At 43.4% G+C, this 17,468-nt stretch overlaps 2 protein-coding genes across 3 annotated transcripts in view; both read right to left on the minus strand.

Moving 5' to 3' along the window:
* Positions 1–10,754: 10,754 nt before the first annotated feature.
* gpr6 (G protein-coupled receptor 6) lies at positions 10,755–11,738 on the minus strand. Its single transcript, XM_076273180.1, has one exon. It carries the CDS (start codon positions 11,736–11,738, stop codon positions 10,755–10,757), a length of 984 nt encoding a protein of 327 aa, XP_076129295.1.
* A 3,566-nt stretch (positions 11,739–15,304) lies between these two features.
* Positions 15,305–17,468, minus strand: part of fig4a (FIG4 phosphoinositide 5-phosphatase a) — a 96,133-nt gene continuing 93,969 nt past the window's right edge. For both annotated transcript variants that reach the window (XM_076273412.1, XM_076273413.1), the window contains one exon: positions 15,305–16,810. In XM_076273412.1, the coding sequence (XP_076129527.1) occupies positions 16,633–16,810 (178 nt within the window). In that variant the 3' untranslated portion in view covers positions 15,305–16,632. The remainder of the gene's footprint in view (positions 16,811–17,468) is intronic.

Raw genomic sequence — 17,468 nt, forward strand, 5'->3', positions numbered from 1 at the left:
TGACCGTCCCATTTTGCTTGAATTAATAAAAATCTAATGCTATGTTACGATATTTGTGATGTGTTTCTTCATTCTCACCCAATGGCAGTAGCCCAGTCGTGTTAGGATGGATGGACAGACAGACACAGCAGAGTCAATATAGTGCAAACAGGGTACAATGAAATTCTTACTTTCTTGGTCCTCCATTGACACACTTACCTAAAAAAGAAGAAAAAGACTTAAATATAGACTTAAGACTCAGGGCCAGATGTACTAACGCTTTTGCGCCCACTTCAGGCATATTTGTTTCGCAACGTGCGTGTAAAATCATTGCTAGGTATGTACAAACAGGCCGCAATGATGTAAAAGCGCAAACTGCCTGTTGCGGGAGCTGAAAGTGGCAGATTGCGTTTTTAATGTCTTGCATATGCATTCATGGGAGGATCCAGGGGAAAGTGGGAGTTTAGCGTAAAAAGATGGGAGGGGAAGAGTAAAGAGCGCCTAATTATGTATTCCGCGGTATGTACAAAGACTGCTCCTCAAAGCGCACGTCTATTCTGCGCCTAAATACTTCCGCCTTGTAAAAGCAGGTGTTAATCCAAATTGCAGTTCAATGCGTCAATAAGAGAACCTTTCAAAGACAACAGAATCGCTATTTAGAGCACCAGTTTTGTAAGTCTTTGTACTGTACTATCAAAAGCAACATTAAATTTCGTTGGCCTTTCGAATGTCTTACTTTCACTTTAACGTCATTCACTTAAACTTTCCTACTTGCTAGATTTGACCAATCTTCCATAGCCTACGTGCACAAGTATTTTGAGTAGAACTACTGATCTTAATTATCTCCTTGCTTGTTGACATCTTATCATGTATGGTATTATTTCATGATCGCTAAACGTTTGATTCTTTTTAATGTTGTCATCAGTTAACTTCATTCAACTGCGCTTGTAGGCGCTGGCATTCAGTTGTGGACGCTCGTAAATTGCGTTTATGGGCGGAGAAAGGCAGAGAAAAGCGCAGTTTACACTAAGGATTGACCGATTGATAAATCCGACGGAAAGTTGGGTCTGACAGCGTTCGCAATGTGCGGTTTGTCCATGGCGCTGATAACGATACGTTCGAAAATGTACGTACATCTGGCCCTCAGTATATATTGACAGCAAGCAAATGGTACTCACTAGAGAACAGATATACAGTATAAATATACAGTACACGTGTAGTGTTGTGATAGATACATAGACACAGCATAGACATTACAAAGAGCACACAATCAAAGACACTTTTACAAACCTAGATAAACCTACACATAGTTGTACGCGTAGTAGTGAGTTTTTCCAGACAAACTTCCACTTGATGATATATAAATAATTACAGAATAAATAATTACAAAAACAAACCACAAGCGCACTCAAAAAGACTGGAGTGGCTTGGGAACTCTCTCAACACTTAAATAGTGTTAGGGTTAGGATCAGATTCCAAAAATAATTCCGTGGAAATGCATGAATTCCAGTTGCTGCTACTGGAAGAAACTGGAATCCATGCATTTCCACTGAATTATTTTTGGAATCTGATCCCTTATCATACCTGTTCATTCTTACTCGTAGCTCGACTTATCGTGACTAAATTCAAGATGGCTGCAAACGCTAAACTTCGTGAAGATACTGTCTGTATAAATCGTCTTGTAAGTAAACTACCAGTGCTTTTTCAAAGTTCGCAATGTCTCGTTTTAAATGTCAGGGCCTACGGTAGTCTACCAATGAAGTGTGGAGATACATTGAGCCTCGTAAATGGTGTAAAACAGTGATTTATTTGCATGGCTAGCCCGATGCCGAAGCACCACCATTGAAAAAGCTGTTGGTAGCATCGGCTAACTAGCGCCAGATTTTGGAGTGCAGGGGACAAGCCGAGATGGGCTATGAGACATACATTCACACTCGGTATCATGTTTCAACACACTTTAGGTCAATATCACACCGGAATTCTCCTTTAAGACTAATACAAAAAAAGGATATTTAGAAATGTTGGCCAACTGGAAAGTATGAACATGAAAAGTATGAGCATGTACAGCACTCAATACTTAGTTGGGGCTCCTTTTGCCTGAATTACTGCAGCAATGCGGCTTGACATGGAGTCGATCAGTCTGTGGCACTGCTCAGGTGTTATGAGAGCCCAGGTTGCTCTGATAGTGGCCTTCAGCTCTTCTGCATTGTTGAGTATGGCGTATCACATCTTCCTCTTCACAATACCCCATAGATTTTCTATAGGGTTAAGGTCAGGCCAGTTTTCTGGCCAATTAAGAACAGGGATACCATGGTCCTTAAACCAGGTACTGGGAGCTTTGGCACTGTGTGCAGGTGACAAGACCTGCTGGAAAATTAAATCTGCATCTCCATAAAGTTGGTCAGCAGCAGGAAGCATGAAGTGCTCTAAAACTTCCTGGTAGACGGCTGCGTTGACCTTGGACCTCAAACACAGTGGACCAACACCAGCAGATGACATGGCACCCCATACCATCACTGACTGTGGAAACTTTACACTGTACTTCAAGCAACGTGGATTCTGTGCCTCTCCTCTCTTCCTCCAGACTCTGGGACCTTGATTTCCAAAGGAAATGCAAAATTTACTTTCATCAGAGAACATAACTTTGGACCACTGAGCAGCAGTCCAGTCCTTTGTATCTTTAGCCCAGGCGAGACGCTTCTGACGCTGTGTCTTGTTCAAGAGTGGCTTGACAGAAGGAATGAGAAGGCTGAAACCCATGTCTTGCATACGTCTGTGTGTGGTGGTTCTTGAAGCACTGACTCGAGCTGCAGTCCACTCTTTGTGAATCTCCCCCACATATTTGAATGGGTTGTTTCACAATCCTCTCCAGGGTGTGGTTATCCCTATTGTTTGTACACTTTTTTCTACCACATCTTTTCCTTCCCTTCACCTCTCTATTAATGTGCTTAGACACAGAGCTCTGTGAACAGCCAGCCTCTTTAGCAATGACCTTTTGTGTCTTGCCCTCCTTGTGCAAGGTGTCAATGGTCGTCTTTTGGACAACTGTCAAGTCAGCAATCTTCCCCATGATTGTGTAGCCTACAGAACTAGACTGAGAGACCATTTAAAGTCTGTTTTGAGTTAATTAGCTGATTAGAGTGTGGCACCAGGTGTCTTTAATATTGAACCTTTTCATAATATTCTCATTTTCAGAGATACTGAATTTGGGGTTTCATTAGTTGTCATTAATAATCATCAAAATTAAAAGAAATAAACACTTGAAATATATCAGTCTGTGTGGAATGAATGTATACATTGTACAAGTTTCACTTTTTGAATGGAATTACTGAAATAAATAAACTTTTTCATGATATTCTAATTATATGACCAGCCCCCGTATATTAATTCGCCAAACTCACCTTGCATCCAAGCTGTACAATACAGATAGTAACATTGTAACATAGTAACATTGTAGCATATGACAGACGTGGATTTAAGCTAGGCCTAATACACAGTATGAATATTAGAATACACACGTCAGGGTGTACTATTTGAGAGGAGAGGTTGGCTAAGTCAGGTAGCCTAAGCCATGTAATGCAAGTTTCTTTTATTCAAAAGTTAATAAGAACTCCTATACTTAACAATCCATTTATTTTCCTACTGTTTTGTGTATAATAGGTAGACGTTGACTTGCAGTGAGCAGGTTATGTTGGGAAAGAAGGAACACAGCAATAATATAATTTCACCAGGAGGTGTCAGTATGTGCATGGTGTTTGTGCTTGCCAGAGGGCCAGTAATGAGACCTATCGGGCTCATTTTACATTTAACATTTTTTAAAAGTTAAAAGTTAAAGTTTACTGATATTAGCAGATGCTTTTATCCAAAGCGTCATGGACTCACAACGGCGGGAATCAAGCCTGGATCGTCAGATCGGTGACATTACCGCTGCTACATCACACCTGTTAAAAATAATATGAAAATGATCATATTATGGTTATGGTTTAAAATAAAAGTGAAAAGGCCTACATTAAGCATAATAGCTAATAGCAACAATATCAACAACAACAGAAAATATTATATTAATAATATATATTAAATTAAAATGAAATATGAAATTATGAGTTTTTATATCAACAAGACCATTAAGATACATACCATAGCTCTGAAAGAGAAATAATGAATTAAGTATAAGGTGAACAGATAGTCTTTGAACACTTTTCGAAAGTCTCAAAACTATCATAAGAACGCAGAACACACAGGTGCGACTCATTCCACCAATGAGGAACCACCAAGAAAAAGAGTCTTGATTGTGACCTGACTGACCTCTTAGGGTTAATGGCTGGTCGACACAGCAGACTCTAATCAGAGAACCACAGTGGGCAAGAGGCGATGTAGAGCTGGTTCATGGAATTAGCCCATTTCACAAGATGGGGCCGCTGTGTAAATCAACTTCCTGTGGAACAGCACAGTCCCATAGACAGCAAAAGAAAAGTCCACAGGAAAGACAAAAGCAGGAAGACGTTTTACCTGCCAATTAAGGCATCATTAACATCAACAAGGCCGGACACCTGGACACTGTGAAATAGGCTTATTCAAGTAGCAGGTAGCATATCCAGTACGTGCCCTATTGGCCAGAGCGAGGGATTTGAATTTAATCCTGGCTGCTAAAGGAAGCTAAAGTAGTAGGCTACACATCTGATCCATATGAATGTGTTATGGGAATCAACCCCTTGACCTAATTTGCTGTACAAGTGGAGAGACAGCATGCCTTCACTATTAGGGATTAGGGTTCCAGGAATATATGTGTAGGGCCTTTAGCCAGTAATGTTGTGAATTTAATTCTGGCTGATAGAGGAAGCTAAAGTAGTAAGTAGCAGAGGAGTTAAATGTGTCCTTTTTGGCTGTAGCATTCTGAAACAGATTCTGTAATGGTCTCACTACTCAAGCAGGTAGGCCAGCTAACAATGAATTGCAATAGTCCAGTTTGGGAAGAACCATGGCCTGCACAAGATGTTGTGCGGCATATAGTGCCAGATAAGGTCTGTTCTACCTGATGTAGTAAAAGAAGAACCTACATGATTTGTGCCTGAGGCTACATGCTCAGAGAAATGCAGTCAGGCATCAATTGTGACACCCAAGTTACGTGCCGATTTAGTTGGGATCAGGGAGGATGGACCAAACTGGATGCTATTCTGTTGGGGAATAGCTGTATTAGCTGGGGAAACCAAAAGTTCAGTTTTGGAGAAATACAACCGAAGGTGTTGATCTTTCATCCACACTAAAATATCCCAAAGGCAATGCAGAAATCTGCCAAGACACACTAAATGAATGTCCTTTGAGGTAGGATGCAAACGTAGAGAGGAGACTGTCATGGTTCACGTTCAAAGGCTGCAGATAAGTCAAGTAAAATTTGATGAACTGCACAGAGGCCTTAGCTACTCAGTGCTACAGTCACAGACAAAAGAGCAGTTTCAGTAAAATGACTGCTCTTGAAACCAGATTGTTCAGGGTCTAGTATGTTGCTCTGAGATAGGAAGACTTTCTTGAACACCACTTTCCCAAGAACCTTTGACAAGAAAGGGAAAAGGGAGACAGGTCTATATCTTCACATCAGCTGAATTGATTATATTATTAATCAACCCCTTGACCTAGTATAAAAAACAAGAGTTTACTCTACCAAGAGAGTTTCCCCAACTATTTTTTATTCTTGTTTATATTCACCCCAAAGCTAATGCGAACACAGCCTCTGATGCCATCATGAACACTGTGAATAGACTGGAGCTGATTTCACCTGACTCACCCAAATTTATTTTGGGAGATTTTAACCACTGCCTAGACAAATCATTGAAAAAATTCCAGCAATACATCACATGTGCCACACGTTTTGACAGAGTTCTTGATAAGTGCTATGGTTCTATATCAGGGGCTTATAAATCTCTACCCCTCCCTCCTCTGGGAACTGCTGACCATAACTCTATCCTCCTTGCACCTGAATAAGCACCAGTTGTCAAGAGAAGAGAGAAAGTGGTTAAATCTATAAAACAGTGGACTGAGCAAAGTATTGATGAACTAAGAGCATGTTTTGAGTGTACATCTTGGGACATATTTTTACAACCTGATCTCACCCTAAATGAGCAGGTTGACAGTGTTTCATGTTATATATCTTTTTGTGAAGATAATATCATCCCCACGAAAGAAATCACCATCTTTCCCAATAATAAACCCTGGGTCACTAAAGAACTTAAAGCTATCCTGAACAAAAAGAAACGACTGTTCTACACTGGATCTATGTTGGAGAAAAAACAAGTCAACAGAGAGGTGAAGCAGGCCATCAAAAAAGCTAAAGCAGCATATAAAAGCATGATCGAAGAGAAATTCAGACAAGGTAATCTCCACGAGGCCTGGCAGGGTATTAAGACAATGGCAGCAGTCAACACTGTGCCTGACTTCAGACCTGTGTGTGTGGCTGGCAACAGTGAGGAATCCCTCTCCAATGAGCTTAACTCTTTACACCAGGTTTGAGAAAGATCACCAGTCTCAGTTGGCGGATATCATCAGTAGCTTGACCCCGAGTGACCCCATCACAATCACTGTTGAGTCTGTGGTGGAATGTCTGAAGAGGACACAGATCAAGAAAGCTCCTGGTCCAGATCACATCTGCGGTTACACACTGAAATACTGTGCTGAGCAACTTGGAGGAGTTTTCCAGCAGATATTCCAGAGGTCTTTATCTACTGCCAATGTCCCACAGTCATGGAAACACTCCACAATCATTCCCATTCCCAAGAAGAGCAGCCTTAAGGTCCTGAATGACCTAAGACCCATAGCCCTCACCTCCCTTGTTATGAAGGCCTTTGAGAGGATTGTGAAAGCTCACATTATCAGCGCCACAGCTTCAAAGATGGATCCTCTTCAGTTTGCATATCGTGCCAAAAGAGGGGTGGATGATGCCAAAATCTACATATTGAATGCCATCCATGAACATGTAGAAAGCCCAAATTATTTTGCCCGGCTCCTATTTGCGGATTTCTCATCTGCCTTTAACACCATTCAACCTCACATGCTGGCTAAAAAACGTATGGATTATTTCAACCTGGATCATCAGCTAATTCTGTGGATTACAGACTTTCTGACCCAAAGAACGCAGATGGTGCTGGTCAACAAGAGGTTCTCTGACATCAGATACACGTCCACTGGCTCACCCCAAGGTTGTGTCCTCTCACCACTACTTTTCATCTTGTACACAGATGACTGTAGAAGCCGCCATGCTGATCGTCACCTAGTGAAGTTTGCTGACGATACTGTTCTCCTTTCCCTGCTACATGGTTCTGTCCAAGATCACGAGCCTGTCCTGTGGAATGGTGTGATAGCTCATTTTTGGAGCTTAATGTTACAAAGACCAATGAGCAGGACTGCAACTACAATCCATGGGGAACCAGTGGAAGTTGTACATGAATATAAATATACCTGGGCACTATCATTGATGACAAACTGCGTTTTGACTCTAATACAGAGGTGATTATGAAAAAATGTCAACAGAGGCAACATTTCTTGAGGAAGCTTTACTTCTTTGGAGTGAACAGGAAGATTCTTAGCATTTTTTACACCTCCTTTATTGAAAGTGTACTGACCTTTTCATCTATATGCTGGTTTCACTCCCTCTCAGTCAAAAATAAGAAACACCTCCAGAGCATTGTGAACACATGTTCTAAAATCATTGGCCACCCTCTTCAGTCTCTGACATCACTGCACGACAAGGCAACATTAAGGAAAGCCAACTGCATCCTAGAAGACTCTACCCATGTCCTACACAGGGTTTTTGAATGGCTGCCCTCTGGCAGGCATCTGCGCTGTCCTCTGGCTAGGACTAACAGGAGGAAGGCCACCTTTACTTTTGAGGCTATTCGCCTTTTGAACTTGAATCCAAGCCCCCTCCTCCTCCATCTCCCGGGACTAACCCCCGCCCCCCCTTACACTCCTGTCTGTCCTATTCTTTCTTTGTCTGTCCTGTCTTATATGTTGTGTTATGTCTTATATGTTGTGTTATGTCTTATATGTCACTATGCCTGCATAGAGAAAATTGCCCCTCGGGGATGAATAAAGTTTTTTGAATTGAATTAAATTGAATTGAATTGAAAACAATATGAATATTTATTTGATGGTCCACTAGTCCTCTAAAGTGGTGACCCACTAGGATTTTTTCCCTGTTTACCAGATGGCCAGTACACCACTGTGTGTGTGTGTGTGTGTGTGTGTGTACAACACTGTGTGTGTGTGTGTGTGTGTGTGTGTGTGTGTGAGAGAGAGTGTTTCAGTGTCCTTTCTGGCTGGTTAAAGACCAGACATGCTGTTCTGAAACAGATTCTGTAATGGTCTCACTACTCAAGCAGGTAGGCCAGCTAACAATGAACACAACATGCTTACCGGCTATAGGCCCTACACATATTCCTGGAACCCTAATCCCTAATACACCTCAATGCCTGAACAAGTGCCCAATGGTTATTTTCAACAGAAATGCTCTGTGTGTGACACATATTTCTAGACTCCTCACAACCAGTACAGTTATTGATGAATGTCTTGCTTATCATTTTTATATTTGGTTTTAAAAACAATACTGTTAAAGGATTGAATAAAAATCTGCACACATCAGTCTGTTCAAAAGAAGTTTTAACTCACAGACTGGAGTGTGCAGATTTTTCCTCTATCCTTTATACAGTAAGTTACCTATCAATCCTGCACCTTGACAGATGAGCAGTGATCTTTGACTTTATTCAAAAGCAATATTGTTAAAAAGTGGACTGCACAGAGCTTTTATAGAATTTTATCCAGTGTTGTATTGTATCTTGATGTGCCGGAGGTGAATGTATCGTTTTTATTTACAATAAGACTTGTAACCCTATTTTCTGGACAGACCCGAATGTTTTACAACTTAAATTTGCCATTTGAATGTGGTAAAAGATATGGAGAAATCAAATGTCCACAGAAATCAAATGTCCACACACACACACGCAAACACACACGCACACACTCGCACAAACACACACAAACCCTCCACTAAAAGATTACTTTTTCAGCGATTGCATCGTTTTATGCGATTCTCAGGCCTGCGAACGCCGTGATCCACTAGGGGACTTCAGCACCACGGTTAGCTGCAGTGTTGAAGATCATGCCAGTCGATTAAGATAACGAACCATTTTCATATATCTCTGCCCTCTGCTTGTTTGCTAATAGCTAGTTTTTTTTTAATTACATGCTGTATGGGAGGTCGACATCTGTCCTGTGGGTCGATGAAGCCACGTCACTAACTTTAGCTTCGCTGTCACCTAGCATAACAGCCACCCTACGCGTTACTAACAATGCAGTGTGCCCATCACACTCCCACGAACTGCTGTCGCCTACTGAGGAGATACTACACACACGTCAGAAGGGTAACCCAATATGTCAACAGAGACTAACGTGGATACACAAATAAACACAAATAAAATAAAACAAAACATAAAAGACTAATGTCATTTTCGCCCTACTAGGCCTACGTCGGCGGCTGCCCTTTTCATCGGCTTCTTTTCGCCTGAATAGCGTGGAGACACATGCACGACTGTCTAAACACTGGACCAGATAAGTTTCCTCTTCCAGGCTTTGCGACTGCGCGAGGCAGCTTTGGTATCTGGGGTCTAATGGGGAAAAAGCGTTTAAGTCGTGCTCGCGCCACTGATGGGAACGAATGAGGATGCTTTATTAGTGCCCGGCACCGGCTCGAGACAGCCTGTGACGCACTGCAGCGCGAATGCCTCTCTCTCCGACTCATGGAAGCTGCGATTGTAGTGTGTTAATTTATTCTTTGTTTTGTGTGTGTGTGTGTGTGAGAAAGCAAGACAGGATAGCCCACTATGTAGACAGAGGCAGAGGTATTTCGATAAAAGGATTTCATATTGTTTCACATATATCCATAAGCGTGAATATACTTATTAATAAGGCTGTTTGGATTTGTATACCATAGGCTACCTAATGTTTTCGTAATGCAGGCCTAAAAAAAAAAAAAAAAACCTGTTGGGAATAGCCTACCTTCAGCAGCAAGCATACTCATACCACATTTTTTTAAAAAACCGTACAGGCTATCATTTGTTGGTGCTAATTTCTTTGATGAAGTGGGAAAGTGTGTGCTACATACAGTACGTGACACTAAAAGGGGAATAAAGGGTGGAAGTAAACTTTCCTACACCTAATTTACACGGAAACAACTGGGGTCCTCTGGGGAATACGTTGGTTAGGCTGTTGCTGCTGAACAAGGACAGAGGGAGCTACACGTGGCTCTGACTGAAGTAATACACGGGAGACCGTTGTTTTTCCAGTTAGTTTATTCATATAGGCTTGTCGGTCTGGTATAAAATATACAATCATAGACAAGTTTTACAAAATATAAAACCATACACAATGGACAAAGTACAAAGTATTTTCAACCAAACACAAAGGCCTATGCAATACTGCTTTGGCATTTTTTTTTAAATATCACAGTAAAGTGCAAACTTCTCTTTATTCATTTTTGACAAATGTACATTGTTTGGCGCGCGCATACATACACACACTCACATACACACTTCGTCTCTTTCTCATTCGGACACGATAATTTGTTCTGGTGACTCCTATCTTTTATGGTAAAGTGCAGATGTGTAACGGACATTTAACACGCGAGTCACATGTTTACATGAATCGGCAACAGTTAGCAGAAAGTGGACCGTAGAGTAAACTTTTTGCTGTAAAAGAGCTCGTGGGACAGTCAAACATACATGGCTAAGTCACACCTCACTGGGAGACCGGGAACGACAAGAGGCGTTCGTTTGAAAACAACCGCAGAAAAGTACTGAGAGCGCACGCTGGATGTCTGTGTTCCGGTAGGCATATATGATGGGGTTGATCATAGAGTTGTAGGTGGCGGGAAGAAGGGTGGCGTAGGTGTACACGGAAGGGTACTCCGGCTTCCCCACAAGGCAGTAGACGGCGAAGGGCAGCCAGCTCGCGCCAAACGTACCCAAGATGATGGCCAGGGTGGAGACGCCTTTCTTGGTGGCCACGAGGTGCGAGGTGCTGAAAAAGTGCTGCTGCAGAGCGATCTGGTGCGCGTGGCGACACACAATCTTGCAGATTTTGAAGTAGAGGCTGAGCATGAGTCCGAACACCACGAAGAACGAGGCGGCCAGCAGCGTTACGTGCTGACGAGTGAGCGGGCGCACGATGCTGCACGTGCTAGGCTCCTCGAGACAGTTCCAACCGAGCACCGGTAGCAGTCCAAGGCACAAAGACACGCCCCACGTGCATGCCACCATCAGATGCACACAGTGTAAAGTCTTCTCGGAGAAGTAAGTGAGCGCGTTGTAGAGGGAAAAATAACGGTCCACCGTAATGGCGAGAAGGCTGCTGACCGACGCGGTGAATGAGGCCACGAGGAAGCCGACGGTGATGAGGCTCACGGTGTCGGATGAGGTAAGGTACTGGAACGCGAAGTTGAGGATTAATCCCACACCCGCGAGCAGGTCGGCAGTTGCGAGGCTGCCGATGAGCACGAACATAGGCGCACGTAGCGTGGGAGTGTAGAAGATGATGGCCACCACGAGTGCGTTCTCGCACGCGATCACGGTGCCGGAGAGGCACAGCATGATGTCCCACGGGTTCACGGGAAACTCAGAGGCGGTTGACAACTCGAGAAGGGTGCCGTTGTCATCCGCCCAAGGAAGCAGCGGAGAAAGCTCTACCGTCTCGTTCACCAGATCACTGTCATTCATCTCTTTTCCCCTAAAAAGGGAAAAAAAGAAAAAAGAACAAAAAGAAGAAAGAAAAAAATAAGCGATTCGTTGTATTGCCTGCTTCAGATTATTACAATGGAAATGGCAGAACGTTTAAAAGAACAAATGTAATCAGCTATTTAATCTACAGAGACTTTAGTTTATCTTGTAGAAAGTTGCCTTGAAATCTGCCCCAACGATTATATCAATACTAAAATCATATAATAAAAGTTACAGACTTTTCATCAGCCGTAAACTAATGCATAAATGAGTAAAAGACTGCAGAAGGGTTGACTGAACTAGATTATTGGAACAGAAGTGTTGAAACAGCCTATAGCCCGCAATGTCGCTGTCCGTGGTGCTGAAAGCTTTCCGCTTCGTTCCACATGTTTAGAAGTATAATACCCTCTACCTTTGCAGCTGTTATAGTCACCGCGGAACACTATTTCAAACTTCTGATTTTTGTGTTTATCAAAGCCACACTTACCAGTTTTCATAGGGTAGTTCTTGTCTCGGTGGAAACCGTCCTGTTTGTTGGATCGCAGAGACTTTTCTTGTTGCTTCAGGTAAAACCTTTCGTCCTGCTCCGGTTCCCGCGCGCGGGAGAGACAGCGCACACCGGGGCTACGGGAAGCATTGACTGGGCAAGATAACGTGAGGCACGACAAGACCAAGATGACTTGTGTAGGCAAGGTCCGCGAGGAGCGCTATTAAACACTACTGACGTCACTACCTCTCTTGCTTTCTCTCTCAGACTAGGGCGACGGACAAACACACACACACACACACATAGGCGCGGGCGGGAGAGAGTGATCACATGTGGTCGAAACACATGTTGGAGATGTCCAACGGTTACTGAAGCCCTGGAGTACTAGAACGGCGAAAAGTGATTCTGGCTCATCTCCAAACATAGGCCTACAGCTACTGTAAATATGTTGCTTTGCTCTTAGTAGTGCGACACCAATGCTGGAGTGCTTATCTTGTAAAACAGATATAATTACTAATCTAATGTTCCTACTAAAATTGAGACTGCTTACATACACACTAAGCTTTGACGGTGACATGTTTAAACACGTGAAAATACGTCGTTGGTGGTTTTTAAGAAACTGCTACTACGACTTGTGAACCGGTACCATCCGACTTAATTTGGCGAAAACAGAGACCATGCACCTTTGTATATTCAACGTGATGCTGCGTTTGCAAGACTCAATCGGCCGTGAGCGTTTTCGTATCCGCAGACAGCAAAAAAAAAAAAAAAACACACCCTGACTTCATGGGTCATCCACCGGACGCAACGGTGGGTGCTTAGCAGCGACTGCTCTAGCCCCATGAACGCGTAATCATTCGCTCGCAAGCGTGGACGCGCGCACACTGTGACAGGATGCTGTAAATAGGAGACAGTAATGCGTTACCATAGTGCATAGTGTACTTTGTATTGTGCGGTGTCTGTGTGGCCCTTAAAAAGTCACTTTTAAAGGCCGTAAAGTGACCAAAATACAGCAGGTAGGCTAATACAGCAATCATCATGTGTTCCTGAGTGTGTGTGTGTGTGTGTCTACCTGTTGCATCTCTATCTGTTTATAGCACTCCAGATGTCCTTTCTCAGAACGTACCGCTACTACCCGGGATCGGTTCAGCCTGAACTTCTTGCTTTCATTTGTTCCCCTTCCCCTCTCGCAGCACTATGCAGGTCTAGAGCCCCACAAGCTGTCTGAAAACAGACAGATAGCACACACACATCTTGAGACTGACAGTCTTAGGTTAACCCTTACAAGCCAGGACCGTGGGTCCTTCTGGATAGTAGAAACATATGCCATCAACACTGGCTAACACTTCAACCCTGCTTTATGAATGTAACTCAACCACGTCATAATTTTTTCAAGGTCCATGCTGTAGGCCCATAGTTATATCAGGCTCCCATAATAAAGGTTGTTATATGTTGTGTTGTGTCACCTGAAATTATCACAACTGTGTAATGAGTATATGACGTTCTACAGGATGCCATTTTCATAAGGCAAAGGTACCACAAAGACTGCAGAATGGGTAAAGTGAAGAGGGAAACCAGCAATACCTGATGGTTAAGGCTACCACAACATACATCTGCCACCTCAAATTTGGGCTTGAAACTCACACACACAGACAGACTGATAGAACTGATATTAAACTGTATGTACATTGTATGCACATTAACAAAAGCTTAATAAACATCTCAAGTGACATAAACCAGAGACAGAGAGACAATTGATAACACTTTAATCCTTTATGGATACCGACTAAGTCAAGTGCTGCTGGCTTCCATGGGACAGACCTGACAGCAAATGGAAGGCCACAGACTGCGGTGTGTGTTTGAGGTCAGCTCTGTTGTTACATGATTGGGCATTTGAGGTGTTTGTGTGACAGAACGCCGTGTCAGCACTGTGTGTTTGTGTGTGCATGTGTGTGTGTTTGAGAGAGAGTCTCTGTAGTATCAGCTGTGTGTGTGTGGGTATGGGAGTGTGTAGGGCTTGGAGTGTGTGTGTGTGTGTGTTTTCTATGAGCCATTCTCAGCATGAAAGCACCTTCCACCCACTGGTCACTGTTCAACCACTGATATCCTAGCAACCAGGGTCACCTGCACTTTATTGCACACGGGGGGTGGGGGGCTGAAAGAGAGAGAGAGGGAGAGAGAATAGGGGAAGAGAGAGACTGGGGGAGAGAGGGAGAAAGAGAGAATTGAATTGATAGAGACATACTGTAGCAGAATGGGGGAGGGGATGAGTGTTCAGCATTATCTATCAGTACGACAAATTATGGCAAAGGCATCACAACAGCCTACACAGACACCAGAATGATAGAGACATATTGTAGCAGAATGGGGGAGGGGATGAGTGTTCAGCATTATCTATCAGTACGACAAATGATGGCAAAGGCATCACAACAGCCTACACAGACACCAGACATACTGTAGCAGAATGGCCTCTACACAGACACCAGACATACTGTAGCAGAATGGCCTCTACACAGACACCAGACATACTGCAGCAGAATGGCCTCTACACAGACACCAGACATACTGTAGCAGAATGGCCTCTACACAGACACCAGAACAGCATAGCAAAGGGAGCAGTCAAGAGTAAGAGAGGGAGACAGAGAGAGAGAGATACAGGGAGAGGGAGACAGAGAAAGAGGGAGACAGAAAGAGAGAGAAACAGGGAGAGGGAGACAGAGAAAGAGGGAGACAGAAAGAGAGATACAGGGAGAGGGAGACAGAGAAAGAGGGAGAAAGAGAGAGATACAGGGAGAGGGAGACAGAGAAAGAGAGAGAGATACAGGGAGAGGGAGACAGAAACAGAGAGAGATACAGGGAGAGGGAGACAGAGAAAGAGGGAGACAGAAAGAGAGAGAGATACAGGGAGAGGGAGACAGAGAAAGAGGGAGACAGAAAGAGAGAGACATACAGGGAGAGGGAGACAGAAAGAGAGAGATACAGGGAGAGGGAGACAGAGAAAGAGGGAGACAGAAAGAGAGAGAAAGAGTGAATGAGATGGGGGTTGGGGTGCTACAATGAAATGCACAGGAGACAGAGCAACAGTAGTTTGATCAAAATTAACTTTAATAAATAAATAGGATATTAACACTGAACGACCTTTCATACACATAAACTTGGGACAAAATGAGAGCAACTATTTAAAACAAGGCATACAGTTGGTCATACTGCTTATGGTCCAATCAGCTTTGAATTATAAAAAAAAAAAAAATCCAAAACAAAATTACATTTCATTTGAATCATAAAAACGTTTCTGTTTTTCCTTCAACCACAAATAGTAAAACAACTTTAAAATTCAACAAAATTAACTTAATACAGTTTTAATCATTTCTAAACATGATCAACTGAACATAAAGGGGGGGGGAAAGTCAAAGCAAAGAAAACCAGGCACAAATAAAATACAAATAAAGACATCTTTATCTTAAAAAAGCTTCCAAAATGCATTTTTGTCCCAGCTAGTATATTACAGTGCGGAGGGTCACTCTGTGTGTATTATGGGATGGAATCGGAATGTGGCTCAGAACATACAGACTAAACACAATACTAATTGAACCGCACGGTTTAATATGCTCACCACCGCATGGAATGTTCGGATGGCGGACAGTGATCGAATGCCTATTAAAATGCCTCCAATGCTTCTGGTAATGGGTCTTCCAAAAGGCCTACTTCAGACGTTGGCTCATCCAGTCTCTGTCTCGATCTGGCTCTCGCATACACGCACGCACACACACACGCACACACGCTATGCATGAAGTAAATGTGGTGGCCTTCAGAGTCTCTGGGGAGAGGAAGACTGCAGGAAAATGACTGTGTTTATTCATGTTCCCGTGTTGTGTTGAACTTGTTAACATCCAGCCATTTCTCATGGTGTGCATGTGTGCATAACATGTCTTGATGCACTCCCATTATATGAGCTGTGTGTGTGCCTTTGTGTGTAACATGCATCAGTTCTTGATGTACTCCCAATACATGAGCTGTGTGTATGTGTGTGTGTGTTCTACATGTATCGGTTCTTGATGTACTCCCGATACATGAGCTGTGTGTATGTGTGTGTGTGTTCTACATGTATCGGTTCTTGATGTACTCCCAATACATGAGCTGTGTGTATGTGTGTGTGTTGTACATGTATCGGTTCTTGATGTTCCCCCCGATACATGAGCTGTGTGTATGTGTGTGTATGTTCTACATGTATCGGTTCTTGATGTACTCCCGATACATGAGCTGTGTGTATGTGTGTGTGTGTTCTACATGTATCGGTTCTTGATGTACTCCAGATACATGAGCTGTGTGTATGTGTGTGTGTGTTCTACATGTATCGGTTCTTGATGTACTCCCGATACATGAGCTGTGTGTATGTGTGTGTGTGTTCTACATGTATCGGTTCTTGATGTACTCCCGATACATGAGCATGTCCTCTCTGCACAGGCTCCTGATGCTTCCGTGGCTGGCGTGGACGTGCGCCTCAAACAGCTCCTGGCTCTCCGCACACACACGCGGCACACACACCTCATAGATGCTGTCGCTAGAGAAGTAAGACACCGGGGCTCTGTAGGGTCAACACACACACACACACACACACACACACACACACACACACACACACACACACACACACACACACACACACACACACACACACACACACACACACACACACACACACACACACACACACACACACACACACAGTTTAATTGCAGCATGAGTCAATGGATAAATACTTTTTAAAAACAGATAAGGACTGAGATATACTGGCTTCCATGCACTTCCTGTGTCTGCTCGGTGTATTGGTCGTGGTCGTCCTCCGTGATGTGTATATAGATTCAGTTCTCACATGGACGCTAGGAGCAGTAGTATAGACGCAGTGCATGGACGCTAGGAGCAGTAGTATAGACGCAGTGCATTGACGCTAGGAGCATTAGTATAGACGCAGTGCATGGACGCTAGGAGCAGCAGTATAGACGCAGTGCATGGACGCTAGGAGCAGTAGCAAAGTCCCTCCACTCGGCGGCCATATTGCAACGCTTTTTGGGCACGGCAAGGCTTCACGACACCAATCTTGCTCCAGCGGCGAGATCACAACACATGATTGGCAAGATGTCTTCACAACACAGCACATGATTGGCTCAATGTATTCACATGTCGATGTTTTGCCGTGGAAGGGGTGTGATATGCGTAGACAACTGGCATATTGGCGTTACAAA

Source organism: Alosa pseudoharengus, unplaced genomic scaffold, assembly GCF_046254945.1.
Source record: "Alosa pseudoharengus isolate Yale_2024_CS ecotype anadromous, Long Island Sound unplaced genomic scaffold, YU_APseudo_1.1 YU_APseudo_1.1_scf_7, whole genome shotgun sequence".
Classification (NCBI taxonomy): domain Eukaryota; kingdom Metazoa; phylum Chordata; class Actinopteri; order Clupeiformes; family Clupeidae; genus Alosa; species Alosa pseudoharengus.